This window comes from Condylostylus longicornis, unplaced genomic scaffold (genome assembly GCF_029603195.1).
Source record: "Condylostylus longicornis isolate FDR11 unplaced genomic scaffold, ASM2960319v2 ptg000079l, whole genome shotgun sequence".
NCBI classification, from domain to species: domain Eukaryota; kingdom Metazoa; phylum Arthropoda; class Insecta; order Diptera; family Dolichopodidae; genus Condylostylus; species Condylostylus longicornis.
Genome location: NW_026578047.1, coordinates 732,754 through 759,239, shown reverse-complemented (window position 1 = coordinate 759,239; position 26,486 = coordinate 732,754). Strand labels below are relative to the sequence as shown.

Here is a 26,486-nt window from a genome sequence, read left to right as displayed (position 1 = left end):
GTTTTTGTTTTGTAAATCAAATTTACTATAATAAATTTTTGGCTATCATGCTCTTATCATGTTAAACTTCAATAAATAAATTTTAGGTTATCATTTTTATTTTACATCAAATCAATTTGACATTAAACATACATATATCAAATTATTAATATATTGCTGTCATTAAAAAATTTCATCAAGATACTTCTCATACCACATGTGTAAGTTTAATTTGTTACTTTTTTTAATAAAACAACAAAAGAATTTATTTTATTTTATTTTTTTATATTACTAAATCTGACGAAACCAAAACTTAAACTAAATTTTATTTTTTAAAATCTTATTATTAAAGTATTCAAAAATCGAAAATCGATTTTTGTTCAATTTTTTACATAGTAACATATTTTATCAAAACAAGAAAAAAATTATATTTTACGTAACATTCTTCTTTTCAAATGCAATAAATTTAGTTTGTTGCACTTGAAAAGGAAATTGTGAAACAATTTTTATTTTGTCGTTTTGTAACATGATTCCTCAACTTTAATGAACGAAAAAAAATAATTTGAAAAATAAATGTGTTGAACTTGAAAAATAAATGTGAAATTTGATCTTTATATTTTTTAATTCTTTATTAAAAATTAGGATAGGTCAAGTACTTGAGAATAATAATAAGAAAAAGAAGAAATAAGAAATTATGATTCTTATGTTTGAATTTAGATTATTTAAGTGGAAATTATAAGAATCATATAATAAATTTTATATTTTATTACTCTTAGAGCTAAATAGAATTCAGTTCTATTATTCTAGATAATATCTCATTAGTTGGATATATAACTCCCCCATCCTTAAGATTTTTGTTCTCCTGGACAAAACGTTGAGAATCAATTTTGTTTATATTATTTAGAGGTTTTTCTTTTCTTGTTTTAATTAACATATAAGTTAAAATGATTAAAATAAAAAGCATTATTATTACAAAAATTGTATTAAAATATGTTAAATTTTCATTAAACTTTCTTTTATTTTTAATTTCATGAATTTCTTTATTATTTTCTAATTGCTTAAGATTTAAATTTTCTAACTTAATTGTATTATTAATATTTTTAATTGTGGTATAATTCGGAATAACGATATTATACTTAAACTCTTTATTTTTGTTTGAAAATTTAATATTATTTATTTCAATAGTACAATTGCTAAAGTAAATTATATAATTTTTATTTAGTAAATATGTTATATCATTACAATCGCTTTTTAAAGTATGGTTTTGGGCATTTATTATTAAAATCATACCTTTATTAATTTCTTCTATTTTATAATTTTTTTCAGTAGTCTTAGAACAGTTACCATATGCCATTATAAAAAGATTTGAAATACAATTTGAAGTTAATTGCAATTTCTTTATATATCTTTCCTGGGTAAGATAATATGTTTTATTTTTAAAAGATATGATATCAGAATTTGGAATATCGACTAGTTCAAATTTTGAATTTGGTAGTCCAAATATTTTATATTTAATAGCTTTTTCATTACTCAAAATTGGTATTGCCAAAACAAATACTAATTTATTATCATTTGTTGTTGCTAAGGAGCTCTTAAGTTCCTGAATTTTAAAAACGTCGATATCATAAAGATCTATTTCCTCTGGTGTTAAGATTGATCTACTCATTATTTGGTGTTTGGAGAAGATTACGTTTTCTTGGATTTTCTCAATTTCGTCGTTTAAAAGGTTAATGTTGGTAAGTATTTGCAAGTATTGCAATTGTTTTGTTATATTTTTATTTTCCACTGAAACGTCATTTAAAAGTTTGTCAATTAATATGTGATTTTTGTTTATAGTTTTCTGTAAAATATTAAGATTATTCTGAATGTTGTCGTTAATTTTTATTTGGTTATTGTAGTTCGTTATTAAGTTATGGGTGTTTTGTTCCGAGTTTTTCATATGTTCCTCAATTTCAATTTTATCGTCTTCGTCCATTGTACCAAATATCCATTTAAGGAATGAACCACCAACATTCATCAATGCTCTTTTATGTCTATAAGGAATTAGTGTTTTAGTCGTATGTTTAATTTTATTTATTTTATCAGTTAAAGTTTTAAAGATTACGTCGTCTTGTGACAATTTGTACGATTCGTTTATATAGGATTCTATAGTTTTAATGGTATATTCGATTTCGTTTAAATCGATAATATGAAGAATTTTAGTATAACTTTCAACTATTGGGATTTCTTCTTGTTGGATCGTTGTAAAACCAGATTCTGTATCAATTTTTTCTAAGGTGATAATGGCTGTACTACTGGGTAAAATCATGGAAGCGATTATAGTAATTTGAAAAAGTATTCTAAGGATGACTTTAATTTGATGGATTACCTGAAAAGAATTTATATTTTCTTTTAATCCTGGTAGGGTGTAAATTTTTATTATTAGTATCTGTAATTTTATTTTCGTATTTTTTCACTTTAATTTTCTTGTAGCGAGGTAGTTCTTTATAACGGACTATAGCAGGGTTTTGTATTAATATTTCAGAGTCATTTGGGATTTTGAAATCTTTTCTATTTTTATTTAATTTACCTATGATTTTCTCTTTTTTTTGTTGTAGCCTATCTTTGATTTCCTGAAAGTTTGAGATTTTTCCACTAATAAAATCCGATGGTCTAACTTCAGTTACTGAATGAAGCGTATTATTATAATATTCTACGGCTTTTAAAATTTTGCTTTCAGTGTCTAGATTCGGGTCGGATATAGTTAATATTCTTATATGTTCTATGACAGTTCCGTGAGCCCTTTCTATGTCTGAATTACCAGTATGACTTCTTGGTGAAGTGAAATGCAGTTCTATATTTTCTAATCTACAAAAATCTTTCATATTTAAGCTATCAAATTCATTATCAAATATAAATTTTTTTGGTTTCCCAAACATGGAATTTCTTAATCTTAACGCTTGAACTATTGTGACACTATTTCTATCGCTTAACTTGAAAATTGAGAGGTGTTTTGAAAACTTATCGATCGTAGTGAGAAACACTTCCTTCCTTAGATAAAAGGTGTCACCATGAACTATTTGGTTAGGTTCAGAAGGTGTTTCGGACAAATTAAATTTATATTGATTTGGGCTTCGATCGTACTTTGCCAAATTACAAGTGTTACAATTATTTATAAATTTATAAATGAAATCTTTTAATTTTGGATAAAAATAACTATCTTTGATTTCATTAAAATTTTCTAATATTCCGCGATGATTAGTTTTTTCGTGAAAATTTTTTATAATATTAATGAGATCATCTTCATTTTCTACATCTTGAGCTAATTTTGTGCATTTAATTAATTTAATTTTTCTATTATTACTAAACAATTCAATTAATTTTCTTTGTAAAATATTAAATTTACTGTCATTTAATTCCGAATAAATTGCAGTTGTACCGTTTTTTATAAATCGCCTTAAGAAATCATTTAAATAATTTTCATTGTTTAAGTCTTCTTCAGAGATAAAAATTTTTCTATATTTATTGTATTTTATAATCAGTTCACCAGGTTTCTTTGCTACAAGATGAATCTGATTTAAATATTTATTTACGATGTTTTCTACAATTGGAATGTGGTCGCCCAAATTTTCGACGCCACTATGAATTGTAGCTACACCGCTTTGATTTTCTGACAAAACATTATTCTGTAATACATTAATTTCATTATTTTCAACATTAATTCTACTTAAAAAATCGGCAACTTTATTATCCTTGCCCTTCACATATTCGATATCAAAATTGAACTCATTTAGTTTTATTCTCCATCTTTGGAGTTTTGAATTTGGCTCTTTTAAAGAGTTCAGCCACACCAAAGGCCTGTGATCCGTCTTTATCGTGAATCTAACACCATAAAGATACGGTCTAAAATATTTTGTAGACCATACGATTGCTAACAGTTCTTTTTCTATAGTACTGTAGCGAGTTTCATGGTCATTTAATGTTCTACTGGCAAATGAAATCGGATGGCCGTTTTGCGATAAAACAGCTCCAATCGCGAAATCACTTGCATCGGTAGTCAAGGTAAATTTGTAATTAAAATTCGGATATCTTAAAATAGGATCACTTGTAATAATTTCTTTCAATTTTTCAAAAGCGGCAATATATTTTGGATTACTTACATCGATTTTATTATCCTTTTTCAAACAGTAGGTTAAAGGTTGCGCAATTTTTGCGTAATCTTTTATAAACTTCCGGTAATACCCGGTTATCCCAAGAAAGCTTTTAATTGATTTTCGAGAGTTTGGAAGTTTAAGTTTTTTTATAATATCAATTTTTTTTGGATTGGGTCTTATTCCTTTGTCTGTAAGAAGATGTCCCAAATATTCCGATTCTTTAGAGAAAAAGAGACATTTGTCTAACTGAATTTTTAAATTAAATTTTCTAAGTTTTTCAAAAATTTTTATTATAGCATTTTCATGCTCTTGAAGTGAGGTACTGAAAATTAATATATCATCAAGATATACAACGCAGTTAATATTAATGAAGTCGCGTAAAACGTAATTGATCATCCTCTGGAATGTTGCCGGAGCATTCTTTAAACCGAATGGCATCCTAACAAACTCATAATGTCCTTGAGGAGTCGAAAAGGCTGTTTTTTGCTGATCTTTTTCGTCTACAAGGATTTGGTGAAATCCTTTAGCGAGATCAAGTGTTGTGAAGTATTGGGCTTTTCCCAATTTATCGAAAAGTGATTCTATATTTGGAATCGGAAATTTGTCTTCTACAGTTATTTCATTTAACTTCCTATAATCTACGACGATTCTCCATTTTTGCTGTCCCGATTGATCTAGTTTTTTAGGGACCACCCAAATTGGAGAATTATAGGGAGAGCTACTATGTTTAATTATCCCCTGTGATAGCATTTCCTTAACCTGATTTTCGACTTCCAGTTCATGAATTTTAGGAAATCTATAAATTTTTGAGTAAACAGGTCGACTATCGGTTGTTATGATTTGATGTTTTATGCAAATGATGTTGGTTAAATTTTGACCTTCTTGGTAAAATAGGTCCCTATTTTCATAAACAATTTTTTTCAACATTTTATGTTCTTCATTATTGAGATGGTCAGTTTTGATATAATCAAGAATATTGTTATTTTTAAAGTCTAAAGAATATAGTTGGTCAACAACTTCATAAGGACAAGAAAATTTAAATTTTGTTATTTTTCCCATAATTTCAATAAAGTGTTGTTTTAAATCGATTTTTGCACCAATATTTCTCAGAACATTTTGACCCAAAATTGCATCAAAATTTTTATTTTTTAAATTAATTACCCTCCAAAGTATCTGAGCTTTATGATTAAATTCGATGGGAACATCAGTTATTAATGTGTAATAAATTTTGCTCTTTCCAAATAAAGTGTTTAGTTCTACAGGCTCTTTTAATTTTGTCTTTTTAATTTCTGGGAATAGTGAGTCATTAATGATAGAAGTTGTGGAGCCTGTGTCAATCAAGCAATTAAATTTTTTATTACCGATAGTAAATTCTACTATTGGTAGAGTGTTGTCCGAGGCTGTAAATGAAAATTTTGTTCAGAGTTATTTTGTGTGTTATTTTGCGTTATTGTATTTACGTCAACATCCATCGGTTCTGGAGATTGGTGATTTCTATTACTATTGTTAAAATTTATTGTTCTATTGAATCTACTTTGTTCTGAGTTATTATAATTATTACCAGAGTTTCTACTAAAGTTATTTATTGTTCTATTGAATTTACTTTGCCCGGAGTTATTATAATTGTTATTAAAACTTCTACTAAAGTTAGAAACATTACGACTACCACTATTATTATAATTATTATTATTATTGTTATATCTGTTATTATTGTGAAATATATTTCGGTTACTTCTTTGATTTGGAAGTCCCGTATGATTTTGATTTCTTTTTGCAATATAATTTTGATTTTTATTATTATAATTTGAATTACACGTAATGCCAGTTTGGCATAGTTCAGAATATGCTTCTTCTAAACTTTTTACACCTTTTATTCTCAGGTACATATTATCTGACCGCGGAAGTTTGTTCAAAAATTTTTCTAATATACTATGTTCATTATTAGAAGGCTTAAAATCTATCGGACTATCTGGATCTAACTTATATTTTAAATTTAATTTATCTAAAATTATAGTTAATTCTGAATAAAATTGACTTACATTTATAAATTTGACAGCGTCGGCCATTTCCTTTAATTTCAGGTACGACTCTGGGATACCAAATGATTTTGTTAGTTGGGTTTTAATTTCGTCCCACGTTGCATTTTCTAATCGCCTAATGCTAATAGCTGCTTCTCCTTGAATTTTTGACAAAATTATGTTCTTGAGGTATGATTTCAGCGCAACATCTGCTGTCAGTCCGATTATTGCGTCAGCTTCCCTTATAAAAGCTGTCAGCTCAAATGTTCCGTCTCCGTTAAATATTGGTATTGATCTTGCTTCCATGATTAAGTCCCGTGTTGAAATTGAATCCAGTGCATTTTTGTCGTGTTGTTTTTATTATTTTTAATTAATTTAATATTTTCTAGCACTTTATCTTCTTCAGCAATTATTTCGAGTTTAAGTGATTTTCTACTTGTTTTGAAAATTCGATACGGTTTCATCTAATTTTAGATTTTTTCTTTTTATGAAATTCTTTTTGTTTTACTATGTTCTTTTATCGCCATAAATTTTTTTAAGAAAAAAAACTAACGCACTTTTTTGTTTTTTTGTTTTCAAATAATATTTTAGTTCAGACCCGTTTTAAATTATTGATACTATCTTGATTAATTTAAACGAATGGTCTTAGTAATAATGAATAACTTTTTGTTATTAATATTATAATGATTTTATTTCGGTAAAGTTTAATTGTTTTGCATTTTTTTTTTTTTTTTTTTTTTTTTTTTTTTTTTTTTAATTACTTTATACCGAATGGCGTCAGTTGGCGATCCTACCGACTGCGCCAGTTTAATTTGTTACTTTTTTTAATAAAACAACAAAAGAATTTATTTTATTTTATTTTTTTATATTACTAAATCTGACGAAACCAAAACTTAAACTAAATTTTATTTTTTAAAATCTTATTATTAAAGTATTCAAAAATCGAAAATCGATTTTTGTTCAATTTTTTACATAGTAACATATTTTATCAAAACAAGAAAAAAATTATATTTTACGTAACATTCTTCTTTTCAAATGCAATAAATTTAGTTTGTTGCACTTGAAAAGGAAATTGTGAAACAATTTTTATTTTGTCGTTTTGTAACATGATTCCTCAACTTTAATGAACGAAAAAAAATAATTTGAAAAATAAATGTGTTGAACTTGAAAAATAAATGTGAAATTTGATCTTTATATTTTTTAATTCTTTATTAAAAATTAGGATAGGTCAAGTACTTGAGAATAATAATAAGAAAAAGAAGAAATAAGAAATTATGATTCTTATGTTTGAATTTAGATTATTTAAGTGGAAATTATAAGAATCATATAATAAATTTTATATTTTATTACTCTTAGAGCTAAATAGAATTCAGTTCTATTATTCTAGATAATATCTCATTAGTTGGATATATAACTTGTACATGCATATGTTCGAGCTGCTCAAGGTTTTTGGTTAAAATAATAAAAAAAAATTGAAAATTTCATTGGAAATTTTTTTACAATCCAATCTGATAGTGCACATTCTTGTTGCTTTTAAAGGAAAAAATGTCTAAGCTAAAGAAGAAATTATTTTAGAGGTTTAGAATTACTCTTTTTTAACACTAAGAAAATAATAGAGGTTATAAGTCTATCAAATTTTGACAGATTGCGATATACACTGCTGTTGTTCTCAAATTGTTCTATTTAATTTTTTACTATGCTTTATTATTCGTAAAAAGTACTGCATGTAAATTGCACGTTCCGAAATATTTTACTGTTTTACAATTTATTTTTTTGCAAATATTAATTCTTAATAAGAAGACAAATGATTGTTTGTTTTATGTTACACAAAATTATTTGACTTTAATTTGTAGCATGTCAATATCTTACAATTCGTTAAATTTATTTTGTTTTTCTCTTTTATCCTTACATACTTTATATTAAATCATAAAAACAAAATTTTCTCAGAATTTGTAAGATAAATCTTTGATCAGAGTTTGTAATTTAAGATAAGAAGAAAAAAGAAACAAGCTAAAATAAAATAAAGAAACAACATTATTTTCTTATTACAGTTATTAAAATAAGAAAAAAAATTAAATTTCTTACCTTTTTAATATCAGATTTAGCGTAAGAAGAAAAAAAAAGAGAAAATCAAACAGAAAGAGAAAAATATTAAGTTGTATTGAGCTTCATTTTCTGTTTTTCTCAATATTTTCTTAATATACATTGGATTGCCGGCTATGACAGAAGATTTTTTCTGAAATTTTGAGAAGAACAACCTGAAGCTTTCAACAATTTAAGTACAATTACATTATATGTACTTATAAAGTAAAATAGAGATTTAACATTCATTACCTGCTTTAATATCCTACACCTTAGTGAAGGGCACATTACCTGTGGTATGGAGTTTGTGACGCTTGCGCCATTAAAAAAGTATATTTATATATTCTTGCTCATTAATAGTATAAAATTCTGCGTTGATTTAGGTATTTCTGTCCGTTCGACTGCACCATAAGTCTAAAACAAAAAAGCAAACCCCACCGGAACCTTGTCAAATTGCTTCTTTTCTGTAAAGGACGGTTGGCTATTGTAATCGAAATAATTGAAATGTAACAGTTTCGGGAAGCTGTTATATTTTATATGCCCAATTACTTATCTATCTTATTTATGCTGAAAATTTCAATGGAATGCATGTTCTGGTCGGAGTACCACCCATATATAACTCGAAAACCAAATTTCATATGTCATTTATAGTGAAACTGTTAAGGTTAATAATTCTTAACACATTTCTTTTTGGTTATAAAATAAAATTAAAAAAATTGAAGATTTCGATCACAACATGTTTGTAGTGACGACTTCAACTCAAATTTCTCTTACAGTTTTAAGAGTTAGAACTAAAAGAATTTTGATTTCTTATTTCATTCTTGCCTCAATAGACAATTTTTGATAATTATTATCTATTTAATACCTGAGATTCCCATTCCGATTCGATTTCTTTACTGATTACAAATTCTATTTTATTGGTGACAATATTATGTGCACTAAATTACGAAATATTACGAACACGATTTTTAACTTATACAAAGCAAAAGGTAAACCGAACATCATCTCATGTTCAATATTTCAGACGTGTGTGTATAAGAGAGTGTATTCTTCTTAAACGACATAATGCGGCAACCTTGTTTAAAAAATTTTAAAGTTGATTTATATCAATAATTTGTATAAACACTGCAGGAGATCTTACATAAAAATCATCATGAAGAAAATTAGAATTTAAAAGCTACCTAATGATTCAATGTGTTTTTATAATTTAATATGTGAAGAGTAGGGGTGTAATCTTGGAAATGTAATTTGTATATTATAAATGTATATATGATGTATAGAAGCACATGCACTGTATGTACGTATATATGTATGTGTATTTATGAATATGTTTTATATAATTTAAATGATGTCAAATCTGATTTCAAGGTTATTTCAAGATCAAAATGAAATGACAAAATACTACGATATTATAAAATATATTTGAATTAAAATCAAAAGCACAAAATTTCAAAAGTTACTGTATGTACAAAGTGTCCTAAGTGATTTCATTTGTAATTTATTAAGCAATTACAAATGTAAAAAATTTTGTCCTCATATAATTATGCGGCAAAAGAGATGATAAAATATTTAATGTTGAAAATTATTTAATTATTAAAATAATGAAAATATTTTAAGGTTAAAAATTTTTTATTGAGCAAACACGTTCTTTTATTCCCATTAAAAATTTAATTCATAAAATTAAGAAATTTTATATTTATATTCTGGGATCAAGGATAATATTCTTGGTAATTCGGACTGTAATGCAGTCATAATGAATTTTTTTTTTTTGTAAAACATAATTTGTACAATATAATAAATAAAAGAAACTGTGGGTATAAGTAATTGCTTTTTAAATGTTTTGGTGTTTGGATTAAAAAAAAAAATATATACAAAAAAAATTCAAATATTCTTGAATGGTCAGTAATGGCCAGAAACACTAGGTACATTTCTGATGGTTTATTTAAAAGGTTCCGTTTTAAATGAACCCCTTTAAAAAAATTTCGAAATATTTTGGTAAGAAGATCAGAAATGACACGTTCGATATGCTTTTCCAACACTGTAAACAAACGCATGTCGTAGTTTTATCAACAAAAAATTTCACGACTTCTCTAAACGAAATCAATACAAAGGCGTAATTTTTATGGTATTATCTGTATAGGTGTCTAATATACAAATTTAAAATACGAAATCAATGACCGAATTTATTATAATTTAATTAATTAAATATTCCACAATAAGTTAAGGGTGTTGTTCGGTTTTTCCATGGTATAAAATGACAAACTTAATTGTCTTAATTTGACATTGACATTTTCAACGAATGACGCTTGAAGTAGTAAAATAATAGCACGAATAACTAAACAGCAAAAAATGAATATACGTTACGAAAATTATGTTTTGTAATTATTTAAGTAAGAACAATTGAAGCGGTATGTGGACAAAGGAGTTAACTTACATTTGCATCTTAACACTTTTCTTAAAACATTTTTGTTACTTAATTCCTATGTGCACTGTCAATCTCGTCTTCTATTAAGTTTCTAACTATAAGAGTAATCACAATTGAAAATATAGGAAATTTAATGATGCTCTATCCGAGCAGCTCGACTTTCGTCAAAATGTTAGTTAATCCAACTTTGTCCACTTAAATAATTTAATAATTTGAGAGTATTGTTTGGACGCCAATTTCTCTATTGTAAAATGACAAATTAAATCGACTTGTTGCTGAAATTTATTAAAGTCCTATAAAAATATTAAGATTTTCTTTTTTCATTTTTAACAAAACGTTCTAAAATTAATAAAGTTTTTCTAATTTCTGACCTTTTTCTTTTTCTGTAATAATAAAATATTTTTCTTAAAATTATTTATAATTCTCACACTATATACTAAAAAGAATAATAATATTATACCGTTAAATATTATTTTTACTTGGAACACCTGTAGTTATCTGATCCCTAAATCTATATATAAAATCATGAAAATTATACTCTTATTATACCTATATGTGTATATACATATATAAAAATTATATAATAAAATTGAATTGTTATTAATTTTTTAGTCGTCGCATGTGGAGAATTTGTTTTTGTTCAAAAAATATATACCTTTTATAATAGCTTTTACAAATTTCTCTTTTTTTTTTTTAAATAATCAGGTCCCTATCCTACAGAATTTTTGGTATGGAATATGTTCATTCACTACTTCTCCATACGAATAGATATACCTTTTAAAATCCTAAATCAACAATGTGGGCTTTTATTATTTTCAATATGGTGAAAATAAACGAGTAGGCGTAAAAAATATAACGCGTTAAAGACCATTTTTTATATAGTTTTGTTATTATATATGGGTACAAAATGGTTTTGGTCTTCCTTTATGAAATTGGTGTATATGTGAACCATACCATATTCGAAAATAAATTTTGAATATTAAAACTTATATAATGATAATGAAAAAAGGTAAACCATTTTATGTCCTAAGCTCATTTCAATAAAAAAAAATTAAAATTGCATAGCGTCATTTGACGTAAAAACTTTCAACAAATAATTAAACGCTTTCACATGTGAATGCATTAATATTAATTTTCTGTCAAAATTTTTGATTAAAAATTTAATGTTAAAACTCTTCTAAGTAATAATATGCTTGTAACTTCAAATCTCTTTTGAGATTTCTCTTTAATTATGTCGCAAATAATTTAATTGAAGAGGGTTTTTGTATACGATATATAAATTGAACAACATTTAATTATTTACACATTTTTAACATTCTATAACATTTTAAAAAATTTTTCTCTTAAATAAATTGTACTCTTTAAAATACAAAAGATGTATGATTTTTTATGTCAACAAAAAAATTCAAATGATAGACAATGTAGATCGTAAGTGTACACAATATTTTATCGTAAAAAAAAAAAAAAATTTAAATTAAATATTCTGTTGATGATAAAGAGCACATTAATTTCAATTTCATTGTACAATACCAATAATATATTCTCTGTGGATAAATTTTATTTAATGGTGTCATTAAACAAAATTTTATATTAAAAATATATTGTAAATCGCACCCCTTTTAAAATCTGAGTGGGTAGTTATCATTATATATTTTTTTATTTTTAAAGTGTGATTTTCATTTTTTTTTTGGGGTAAACATCTGTTATTATTCTATTTTTATAAAATTTTAGAAATTTTATAAATCCCTACACCCTTGATCAAAAGAAATCCCAGTAATAGAATGGTAACTCCAAAATTACTCATTTTCATTGATCGTTTTTTTTTTTTGATAAAATAAATAGTATCATTAAAAGTATATAATAGTAAATAATTTTAAGATAAAAAATTAATAATAATTACAAAATAAATATTTAATGAAAAATTATTATTTTAAAAAAAATTAATAAATATTAATTTGAATTTTTTTTTATATGTAGTATACTTTTAGGGGTGCTCATATTAGTATAGAAAAATCTCACTGTACATTTATTTCAAACCGGTACAAAATACACTTGAATTTTATTGATGTTCACAATTGTAGTAAAAAATGAAATATATATATACATATGTAATAATGTATATATACATCAAATGTATATACATATATACATACTTCTCCTATTTATATTTAAGAAATTAGAAATCGCACGAAAGATATTTAATCGAATTTAATTTTGAATTAAAGTCAAAATTTTAATGAACACTTTATCCGATGAAATATTTTTTTCGATCTGATTTAATTGAGAACTCGAATTTTTCATATTCTCATTTAGTATCGTAAATTTTTGACAGCTCTCATTCTTAACTACATACTGAACTATTGAGAGTTAAAATAATATTTGCGGCGTAAGACAAGGCTAATTGCAATATTTGACAATTCTCATTCTGAACTACTGAGTGTTTGAATAATATTCACTGCATAAGACAAGGGTATATGCAATTTTTGACAGTTCTCATTTTGAACTACTGAACAACTGAGTGTTGAAATAATATTTACAGCATAAGACAAGCTTATCTATAAATGTAAGTCGTTTAAGTACAGTCAAAAATTTGTGGGTCTTATTTTTCTCAAATTTTAATGTTCGTAAATATATATTTTTTTATTGAAATGTGTAAATATCTATTTTTCTTTATGCTTTTTGATTAAAAATTTTTATAAAATATCACGTTTTACAAATTTATCATGAAAAATATTTTAATGGTGAAAAATACATTACATTTATATGGAGTAAAAAATAAATTATAATTTAAATGTGAAAAGGTGTTAAACACGTGAAATCTAGGGATAATATTTTTAAATTTATACCAAATTTTAATATACGAGTAAAAGGGAAATTAACATAACAATGATGAATTGTGTTTTATGATTACGTTAGTATATTATATATAGTTTCTATGGGGAATATGTCGCTATAAATTATTTCTGATATTCCTTTTCAGAATCAAATAAATATTATCAATACTTTTGTTTAATTTCATAACCAGTGAAATTGAAAAATTTTGCAATTTTATTTATTTTAAAACATTTCTGTTTTCAGTGTGATAATAAAAATTGAGCAAATAACAGAAGTATGTATATAGAAGAAGAGAATGGTAATTTTGAGTTAAATTTAAAATTTACTTGGGTTTTGAGTAAAAAATGTTTTTAGAGCATAAAAGTTCATGCATAGTAATTTCAATAATAAATTAATATTCTACATATTATTATACACAATTTGTGTTATGACTGATATTGTTATTGTAATAATTAATGTCATGATTGTATTATTACACAATTTAGCAATTCTAGTTTATAAATTGAATTTTTATTCTACTCTCGCATATTGATGAAATTTTGAATTGAGGAAATTTTTTTTTACTTCAGAGCATTACTAGTAGCAGCGGAGAGCACTATTATGCAAATAATATAGCATAAGAATTGCTATGCATTATTTCTCATAATATTTCAAAATTATACTACCTTCATTTATTACTTTTACTATATATTATTCACATGCGAGTAGGCTTACAATGATAGGGAAATAAATTATTCATATATACCTATATTATTAAGAAAATATCAATTTAAATGTCATAATATTGTAATTGCATGCAGTTATCCTTTTGTGTCACGTCACACCCTAATAAAAGAGATGTAAGCATATTATATATAGATATATATATACATAGCTTGTAAAATTATCCCTTATAATTGGGAACTACTTAGTAAAATTATATTGCTTTTTGTATATAAGCACTTAACGCCTACATTTATTTACATAATACGTGTTTATATATATATATATATATATATATAAAGGTGTATACATATATATTATATATATATATATATATATATTATATATATATATTATATATATACATAAAGCTATGAGCTATGGTGTTAGTTTTAAAATTATGAATATCTTTTTATATACCTATATACATTATTCATATACAATATGAAAAAAAAATTTTATGTAGGTGTTCGAAAAAAAAATATCTTATTGTTATATTATATGAGAAATTTAAAAATAGAAATGTAAACAAGGAGAAAAAAAAGGGAAATTTTCTACGAAAAATATCAAAATTCATTAAAGAAAATTTTTTCCTTGAATGAACATTTTCTTATACCAACCATCATAAATTCGACTTTTTTGTATGCATATGCGAATATTTTCTCAACAAGATAACAAACATGGGTATACGAGTGTGTGTGTGTGTTAGTTTATACCTTAAATAATAAATTATTATTAAAATGATTTTTTTTTTCTTTTTCATTTTCTTTTTTAAGGTTTTCTGTATGAAATTTAAGAAATGAAAATATAAGTATACAAACAGCGTGTCGCGTATATTTCTTTCAATTACTCCTGAATTATAACAGGTAAAGACATGGCTATACATATACATACTTGAACTATAATTAACAATGCTACCAGCTGTGCTAAAAATAAGAGAAAATCGCAATGTTGCGTCACCTATAAAATTTAAGTTTTTTAAAAATAAAAAGTTGAGGTTTAAAAATTTTACTCTCAGAAATTCGATCAGATTAAAATTAATGTAGATATCCGTGAAAAACTCAACAGAGTTGTACCTAAAATCATAAAAACTAAAAAAGTTGATTGTATATCGCAATCTGTTTAATTTCGAACTTTGTCTCCATACAAAAATTTTGTCTATTCATAAGGGTCTGTACAATGGTATATAGCAGTGTACTTAGATATAATACACTCTGTATAATATATAGTACGTACCGAGTTGTAAGAATATTTAACGAGTTATAAGAAATTTTCAATTTTATTTTTGTTGTTTGAAATCTTCTCCAAACTATGTTCTTCTATGGAGACATAATTATTGTGAATATATGGAAGAAAATTTTTGAAACATAATATGATATGACTTAAGTTAATTGAACTTTAAAAAAATAAATTTTCATGTAAACATAATTACACTATATACATGCACGTACATTTATAAAAATATTGTATTTATTTAACAAAAAAAACTTAAAAATCTTTAAAAATTGTGAATTTAAGTAAATGTGCAATAAAATTAATAATATTTTGTATTTCGTACATAAAAATACTCTTCTACTTGATATAAGAGATTCTCTCTCTCACTCTCCAATATTTTAATAACGTATATATCAACTCTATATTGTGTAAATTCTTTAATATATTGTAGGGAGAAACCACATACAGTGTAAATTATGTTAGAACAGAGATGATAATCATAAAAAAAACTTGTCATTTTTAATTAAAAATTGAGATATACTCCATTTTTTTTTTGTGATCAAGTACCAACTTATTAATTGCACGAATTTTTTATTAAAATGTTACAGTTAATTAATAAAATGTAATTTATGTGAGAGTAAGAGAACATGTATAACAATTTATAATATAAATATGTGGGTACAACTACATTTATTGTATTTAATTGTATGAATATAAAGGTGTATACAAGAATATTGTATCAAAAATATTGTAAATTTTGGGGAAGCAGGTTTCTCACCCAATTTTTTTAATATCAATACATCTCCATAGTCCAAAGAACATAAAAATACGTTCATAGAACTATCATTCATTAGAAAGGATTTCTGAATCCGTTATGCCACCTATATATAACAAATATATAAGAAAGAGCCTTTATATAGGAAAGAGATTTATTCTGCATATAACAGTTTCGTTATTAACGTAAACCTTCTGAAACTAAATTAAATTTTTCAAAAACCAACCATTTGCAGCTTTAATAAAAAATAATAATTCAAAAGTGTGACATAACACTATGAATGGTTGTTTTAATTGGTTGTTTCATTAAAATAACTGAAAACTGTTATACATATAGAATATCTTAATTGAATTTTATATTTACTTAATTGTACAATTAAGATTTTTTAAAAAAACGTATACAAATTATAATTTCCTTATATTAAATATACTTATACAATAGGTCCTAAAAAGATATCATTATTTTTAAACCCATAATAATTCTTCGCAGTATAAGAGAATTTAAATATGTTCAAAGAGATTTTTGAAGTTCAAAGAGAGAATGAAAGATCTCTTTCAAATTGTGTTATGAGTGGAGCTCAATATGAAACAAAAAGTAAAACGAGACATAAAATACTAATTACAAATATGAGAAAATGCTATGAAAGTAGAAGAGAGCAATATAAAGGAATTACCTAAAAATAATACTGAAAATAAAAAACCGTAATATATTTTCAATAACACTTACATGCCACTTTGTTATACGCTTACATATCTATACATATTTTCTATATTCTCCACATAAGTAACATATTAAAGATTTCAAACTCAACAAAAATCTTATTGAGAGTATACTAGTACTTTCGTATTTTAATTTATTGTATAACAAAATAATATGTGATATATACAAATATACAATGATATATATAGAATATATACATATTACTTACAGTAGGATAATAATGATTTATATTATATTGTGATCATGTACAAATTATTTTATATACCAAGTTCTTGAAATTTTTTTTTTATAACTTTGTATAAGAGTTACCCATCTAATATAAATTTTTCTTAAAAATAATAAAAGTTTACCTACACATTTTGTGATAGTAAATATACTAGATATGAAATGAATGTACTATTTTTATACTCATTATATTCACCCATTTATTTTGGGAAGCAATTTTATATTGTGCTTTGTATATATTTAATTAATACCATATATACTCTATCTATCGTGGTATATATATGACATTAGTATTTTTAATATATTACATGTATAGTTAAATTAACTATATATATAATATATATAAAAAAATTATTTCAATTATACATAGAAGATATCCTTTTCATTACCGACCGCATTGCATTTAATATTTGAGGTTATGTAATGGTACCAAAAAATTTGGTGTTGTGAATTTTCGGTGGAAATGCAGTTCCCCATGGTATGGAAACATAAATAAACTATTTTTAAGGAGATTTCGGTCTGTTGTTCTGTTGTTTGATAATTTTCGGGATATATAAGGCCTGGGGAACTAGATCTTTTTCCAGACTGATTTTACATTTTTGCTCATATAATGAGAACTAATCAATCAATTTCATTAAATTTCAAGGAATTTATTTTTTAAAGTTGTTGTATTAAAACAATGAAATCTTAATTTTTTTTGGAAAATCAAGATTCGGAAACCGAACTTGGGCCGATTTTACATTTTTTACTATATCTATGAAACTAATTGACGAAATTTTTTGAAATTTAATATTTGAGTTCTGGTTGTTAACAACACTAACTGACGAGGTTTTCAAAGAATCCGAATGGCATAACTCTTTACACTGTTCTAGATGTGTTAGCTGAAAATTTATACTGTTGACCTCAAAATTGGAAACAAGTGTTAAAAAGGATTTTCAAAATTTTCTTTTGTTTTAAATTTTCAAAACAATAATTAGATATTCGAATATCTAATGTTTGATGTATATATACCTTTACACATACTGTATATATATATGTATGCATAATTACATATCATTACATACATGTACATATATACATTTAAAATTATTAGTATGTCATACCGTATATATACCGTATATATAATGTATAACAAATATTATTATGATATATGATCTTAAAATAGAATTATGACAAAATTAAGATTTACATTATTAAAAATTGGATTTTTTTTAAAAAGAAGAAAATTAGTACATACATTCACTCAATTACGTATGATATGTAGATTTTATGTCACATCTATATGACAGATTTTGTATTGATAATTCTCTTATACCATAGGTATTAATTTAATACTGGTATAAATATTCAATTCACGAACAATACAAAATGTGAATACACATTATATACATATATCAGATCGTATCGCCCCCACATATGTAATAAATATATATGTTTATGACATAGATATGCAGACATCTTGTTATATGTAAAGAATTCAACAAAATAGTTGACATATAGGTTTTTGATTAATTAACTTGATTCAATGATGATTAATTAAAAAAGTTAACAGACACTTTTTGTATAATATTTCATTAAAATTAATTAAATTTAATATTTTTTTTTTCATAAGAAAAAATAATAATTTTTAATGAAATAACAAAAAAAAAAAACACAAAAGAAAATTTTTCAACTTAAAAAGGATTAAAATAGATGTAAAATATTTATACATATTGCATATATATAGGATTAGTATTTTTCGAGAATTTTAGAGAAACCAGAGAGCTTGTAGACTAAGTTGCATTGCATACAATAAGGCAACAAATTTGACAAATTGAGTTTTGGGCGAAAATGTATTTGTCGATGTTTGGGAAGGATTATTTGTAGAGAGATGTCTTCCGGTTTGTCTGTGTAAATCAGTAATTCAAATTCGGCTGGACCGATTTTTAAGAAAATTTATATCTAAGTTTACTTTGAAAATGCGACGGCTTGATCAACTTTTATGATATGTTTTCAACCTGGAATACGGGCTCCGGTTTTACGTTTTTGACTCTATTTCAGAAAATAATCACCGTATTGCAGAAAGTAAAATCCAAATTTACAATTTCCTGGGCACATTGACTAAATCCTACTTTTTATCTTTCATATAGAATTTAGAATAAATATTTCAAGGAAATTTTGCCTAAAATTACGATATAGTTGTTTTTTACTCAAAAATAATAAATTTGTTATATAATTATAACAAAGTTATTATAATGTGTATAGAAATAGAACAATAAATGTCAAATTTTACAGTAAAAATATTATTATGTAATTGTAGTTGTTTTTAAATGACATCGGTGTACAAATTTAGAAAACAAAAATAATATAAACCTTATTCACCGTTTCAAATCGAAAATATGTTCGTGAAACCGTGGAATTTTGACATTTTTATATAAAAATATCGTATGACAGATTAAAACAACAACATATTTAGAGTTTACAAGCTTTTTTAGTTATTCATACTGAAATATACTTCAAATTAAAAAAACTTTGCTAAATTATTAACCTACAGAGTTCTGTCAGTATACTGCCAGAAAATATTGCCAGAATTAGAAAAATAATATTGGGATAAAGTCAAAATCAGTTATTTTCCAGAAATTTTCTGTTTTCTCAATTTACATACATAGATTTTAGAAACAATATGTATAAAATAGAAAAATTCTTATAAAACAGGATTTATAAGAAATTCAAGTAAATATAAGTAATATAAGGAAATTAAAAAAAGATTTCAATTCTTTGAATTCTTTATTGACACTATATTATACTTTTAATTAAGCCATGTTTTTAATTTAATTGAATCTTCTTAGAATTTAGTAATTAAAATGATTATTTGTTTCTTGATTTAGGCAAAAATTTATTTTCTCGTTAATATTGTATAAATATATAAGAGAATTTTTAGAATGAGTATGAATAAAACAAATTTATGTATTTTTAATATAACAGTTTGAGGCAATATTTCTGAATAAATATAAAAATCATGAATGTACAATAAAATATGGATAGCTATAGTCGTATAGATTTTCAGAAAAGTGAAGTAATTAAGTGAAGAGAATAGTAACAATGTTATTTTTCGTATTGCCATCTCAGAATATAAAATATTGAAGTATTGTACTAAAAATTACCATCTTTTGTCCTAATCTGAAAATATTTATCACATATATTTATTTGTGTTACAAATTATTTAAGTTGGACACTAAATATTTTCATTTTATTTTTATATTATGGCCACACTTTTTCCCTTACGTATATTTTTTTATTTATTGCAATTTTTTAATGGTTCTTGACTCCGATTTTCTCTAAATTAGAATAATTAAGTTATAATTATATTTTCAAAACTCTTACTCTTACATAACGTAAGTAAACATAAATACTTTATGAAAATTAGTATACTAGCAAATATAAAATTTCGAATATTTTCTAGGTACACACAATCAGAACGAAATATTAAATTTTATGAATTGTGTAGAGATCAGGTCTAATAAAATTATAACAATTTTATTTATATATTTTGTGTATATAAAATTTCATACAAAAAATTCTATGAGAGAAAAATATGATAACGATTTAAGCTGGTAACAACTTTTTATATTGCAGTATATTAATCACATTCTATGCTGGCTTTAAAAACTTTTTACTACCCATATGTCTATGCTCATATCACTGTCAGTAGTATGTTAGTGATGAAAATGTATAACAGTACAAACAAACATGTTTGATGACATCTAAATTTACAATATAAATTATTTTAGGCAAATTTACTCACATAAATAATATTAAAATAATGGCGATATAAGAAAACTTAATTCGTCCTACCTCAATCGCTTGAATAAATTCTAGAATTTTTTTTGATAAATATTACAATTTACATACATATATGTATATAAATTCTATTTAATTCTTTATTTTCTCAATAAAAAAAAAAATTAATTTTTTTTCTCTTAATAAATCCTATATATATATACAAATTTTTGTTTTTCTTTCTTCCTTTGTGTTGTCACCCACTTTCCTTTAAGTTCGATCAAGTCAACCAACAAATTAAAATTTAAACGAAATGTATTACATGTATGTATGTATATGTATGTACGAATATATGTATAAAGGATCCCTTAAGAATTTGTTTAACATATTAATGATTATTTAATATCTACGCTTGCATATATAAATATTAATCTTAGTATATTATATGTTAAAGGTATTTAAAATGTGAGAGAAAAATAGAATGGAAGTAAATTATTTTAACAAAAATCAAAATAGAAAATATATTTTCTCTTATAATTTTCTTCAAATGTCAAAGAAATACAATATTGTATATACAAAAAGAAATTTTTTATTTCTATTATATTTTACGTTTAAATATAATAAAAATAAAAAAAAAACATAAAATAATTGCTACTGTTATGCATTGTTATATAAGTGGTATGGCATTATTTTCGGTTTTCCGAAAAATAAAATTATTTTTACAGAAAAAGAGAAAAAAATTTAATTCTCACTACAATTACTATATTTGATATTAGGAACTGTTATACATATGTTATTAAATGAAAATTGGAAATCAAATTATTTTTCTCAGTTTTTATTATTTAGAAAAATTATCCCACTACTCTTGCTCAACACTCAGCGGCATATCTGTAAACTTGCCAAATGCAAAATTTCCTTCTGAGAAAAAAATCCTTCTTGATGTATTTACAATTTAAATTGAAAATGACAACTGAAAAATTGACAGAAAAAATTTAAACAGTTTTCTTTTCAAAAAATGACACATTGAAGTGAGAATATATTTTCAGTGATAAATAAAATACAATTTTTTATTCAATGAAATTTTAAATTTTTAAAAATAAGTTCGGAGTAATTAGAATGGGCAACACTGCCAATTTTTTATAATGTCTTATAACAAAAAAAAAAAAATTAAGAAAAATTCCAAGAAAATTTTGAGTTTCTAAAGGTGTTTTTGAATGATGAATACTCGTATAATCGAAAAATAATTCAATTGTATAGTATAGATGAAGTCAATTTCTCCCACTACTATAATAATATAAGGTCTCGCTCTATTTATTAAATTCGAATTTGAAATAAAGAAAAAATTAAAGAGAAAATTTATTCAGAAAGCCGATGAAAATTTTAAAATTTCCGAAAAAATTAAAAAAAAAAAATTTTGACAAAAGTTTCTTTATCTCAATAAAGGTCAAAATTAAAATTTCTATATTTAATTTAAAACTCAAAGTGAAATAATAGAAAAACAAAAATCACTAAACAATTTTTTCAATTTTTTGAAAGAAAGCAAAACATAAAAAGAGACAAAACCCCATTTTAATCCGAATGACGTCATAGTAGAAAGTGTTATCGAAATTTTTAGAATTAAAAGAAAAAAAAATGCTAAAGTTAATACCAAAGATGTGTGCAATTTTCTTACAAAAAAGGATGAAAAAAAGGGAAAATTAATTAAAAATATAAAAAAAAAATTATTTTTTTTTGCAATTTTAATAGAAAAACTTAATGCTTCCGTAATTCCACGATTTATTTTTAATACAAAATCTGTAATAAAAAAAAACCCCCCACCTTTTTTTTACTTAAAAATAAGTTTAATTCGAAAAAAAAAAAAACAAAATTAATTGTAACCCTAAGAAGCAGAAGTTTTCAACACAATATTTGCTATATGTACACTTGTGTATACATAGATATACATATGGCTATGTGTACACATGACATATTTAAATTTATAACCACTATAGAGAGGAAGAGAAGAATTGTTTTATCTCTATATCTAATCTGATATATGTACATATTATATAAATATTATATAAATATTTGTATGCATATAAAAAATAAATTATATAATTCAGTATATTATGCTAATTTATGCAAATATTTATAAAGAATGTATATACATACATATATACGTGTACCCTTTCTTATATTATTCATTAAATATATTAATGTATAGATGAAGAAAAGTGGATTTATTTACTTATTATGTGGGTATGTACGCAAACTGACTTTGTACAACTTGATTTAAAGGAGCATTTCCGACGTTTCGCTATTTGAAAAAATTTAGTTAAATATAACAGTCTAAGTGTATTTTCTTTTCCATTTTAATTTAATATAGAAGCTTTTCAATTCTATAAGATCATTGTGTCAAAAAAATGTCATATCCATATAGCTTCGAAAATTTTCTGACTGTTTTACATTAAATTAGCATTTCATATACGCATATATAAGGTTCCGATTATAAATGAGTACTGAAATCAATTTGACATATTCTAATACAATTGACATACTATAATTATAATATACTTAATATTATTAAGTACCTGATCGTCTATTTGGCTATTTTACTCGGAAAATGAGAAAAAAGTGAGTAACTGTCATATACTTGCATAATGTAATTTTCGAGTGAGAAAAATTTTTTGATATTGCGTACCTCGCTTTTTCCTAAAATGTATACAAAATTTATTCGCTTTCTTTTTAAAAAAGAGAGGTTCAGTCGATAATTTGATAAAAATCAAAAATTGCAATTGAAAATACTGAGAACTCTGATTTGAAAGTGAATAATAAAGCGAGATAAACGATCAGGCTGTAAATCTATTTTCAAATAGATTTATGAAGATTGTCAATATGCTATTTATAATTGAATGTCAGATTATCGAAATCATTTTTTTAAAAATTATTCTCAAATTTTTCCTAAAAATATATTATTTCAAAAATATATGTATGTATGTGAGTGTAAAAAGAAAAAAATCGTATTTTACTCTGAATATCAAAAAATAGACAAAAATGGTTCAATATAGGCAATAAGAGAATTGTATTGAATTTTAATTATAATTTTGAAATTTTTTTGTTTCTCTCATACTAATAAACATGAACTCTCACTAACTATTCATCATTTCTTTTTCTTTCCTCATTAAAATGTTGAAGATTTTCCTAGTAAATCTGATAACAGCATTGTGCGTGTCTAAGCAATGATTATTTTTTGTACAAGCTCAAACAAAATGAGAGAAAACGACTATATATGATTAATTTTTTTAATTTAAAAAACTTTTCGGGAAAAATTTTATATACATAGTCTCAATTTCTTTCTTTTATATTTCACTTTAGTCACCTATAAAGTCATCTCTTGCAATCAGTGTTCCCACTCAATAAAAACAAAATGTATCCAATTTCGAGAAAAAAATGTATCCAAAATGTATCCAGCCTCCTAAAGTAGAATTATTATACTAAATCGCCTTATTTTATAACAATAAACTCATAAATAATATTAATTTGCTTTATTCAACAATGTGAGTTTCGTTATTTATAGTAAATTCTTTTAGAAATCACACGCAATTTCTATTACATTTTAAAATTTAAGGTCAGAAAATATATGTTCTGTAGCTGTTGAACTATGCGGTAAAAACGATTCAGCACGAAAACGGGCAAATTTTATTTAGTCAGCAAATAATATTTTTTGGAAGATAATGCACTTAAAAGTTACAGCACTTTAAAAGTTTTCTAACATATATTTAGTGTTCGAGAAAGAAATGTATCCATATTTCAGCAAAATTTTAAAATGTAGCCAATTTCGACATTTTAGCAGATTTGAGTATCTTTGTATCCAAGCTAAATTTTAAAGCAAAAATGTATCCAAATGGATACAATTGTATCCAAGTGGGAACGCTGCTTGCAATTTATTCTCACACTAGAATTCTCATTTTTTTTCCTCTCTTAACAATATAGAGACACTCACACTGTCACTTTACTGATAACATTACTCATCATTTTCAATTGCATTTTCTCATTTTTTCTCACTGTGATCATATGTAAACAAATTTTAAAATATCACTTGAACTTTTCAATTTACATGACTATGTGAAGATAAAATGAATTGGGTGTTTGAAAGAGTAACTGGATTTTGAATATATTTTTCGAAAAAAAGAGTTAACGGCGGGGAAAATCTCACTTAAAATTTATATAATATCTATTATACAAATTAATTTTTCTCACTCACTTTCTTCTCACCAAATAACTAAAAAAGAGTTGAAATAAACGATCGTCATTTTTTCGCATAGAATAATAAAAGATTAAGTCAAGCAATGAATTGAAATTATTTTAAAAATTATAAGCATCAAAATTTTCTGAGAGAATTTTACGAATAGTTTACACTAGAATTAAGCAAGACTGATTAAAAAATTTTTACATTACAACATCTATTACAGATAAACGTGTTTACATCCACATATAAAATGTGCAATTTGTCACTCAAATTAAATTTTATACTTTGTCACCCTCATTAACCTTTTTTAATATTTTATTTCAATTTTAAATTTCTTAAATTAAATCTCTTGACACAATGCCTCAAAGGGTTCAAAATTAATTGTTTAAAAACTTTAAAATTTTATGTAAACTTTTTCTTATTATATTTTTATTTTAAATTTTCCTCATGAATAATTAATTTTGAAATTTTATTTTATTTTTTTCATTTTCTTTTATTTTCTTTTTGTTTTTGGTCAATTAGAGATCCTTTTAATATGTATAACAATATTGCAGGTATACTGCGTATGTTCGTATAAAATATTTCAAGTATATTCAAAGGATAATTTATTTTCTTTTCTTCTTTTTTTTGTTTTTATATAATAATAATAATAATAATAGCAATAATAATATCAAAAAGAAAAGGATAATAGAACCTTATATTACAATGAAATTTTACATATATACAACAAAAGACAATAAAGGATTAAAGTAAAAATAAAAGAGAAACAAAAAAAAAATTATTTTTACCTTTAAAATTTTTCTGATCCGTTGGGTCCTTTGTGTCAGCTAGAACTGATGTCGGTATACAATTAGAAAATGTGAATACCGTGATTAAAACCAAAATGCTATATGGTTTCATATTTTAATTATATATATATATATTTTTTAATATAACAGAGTGTTTTTGTTTCTCTACGTTTTCCCTGTTCAGATTTAATTTTAAGTTAGTAGCATCCTTTTAATTAAAATATATGAAATTTAAAAAAGCTGGAATATGATTTTTCTTTTTCTTGTTAATTCAAAACTTGTTTTTTTTTTTATTTTTTTAATTTTTCTCACTTGTTGCTTTTATATGATTCCCAAAATTACACACATTTATACAAATAAATTTGTTTTTTTTTTTTTAATTTTTATAACATATTTAAAATCAATTATTATATTTTTCCTTTAGTACTTTTATTGGCCTTCTTTTTGATTTTCCAATACGACCTTGCTAGTAAGGCCAACGAAATTTAACTGGAAAATTTTCAATGAAGCAACTGGTTATAAATACATTTATTACCCTAGTATTTATATTATACATGAGTTATGATATTGTTATATAAAATATAACAATATATTTATACATA

At 24.1% G+C, this 26,486-nt stretch overlaps 1 protein-coding gene across 1 annotated transcript in view; it reads right to left on the bottom strand.

Annotated features, from left to right (window-relative positions):
• LOC129612928 (probable serine/threonine-protein kinase clkA) overlaps positions 1–26,099 on the bottom strand; it is a 49,773-nt gene extending 23,674 nt beyond the window's left edge. Inside the window, exon 1 of the mRNA XM_055526775.1 lies at positions 25,885–26,099. Within this exon, the coding sequence (XP_055382750.1) occupies positions 25,885–25,996 (112 nt within the window). The 5' untranslated portion in view covers positions 25,997–26,099. The remainder of the gene's footprint in view (positions 1–25,884) is intronic.
• Between the last annotated feature and the right edge of the window lie 387 nt (positions 26,100–26,486).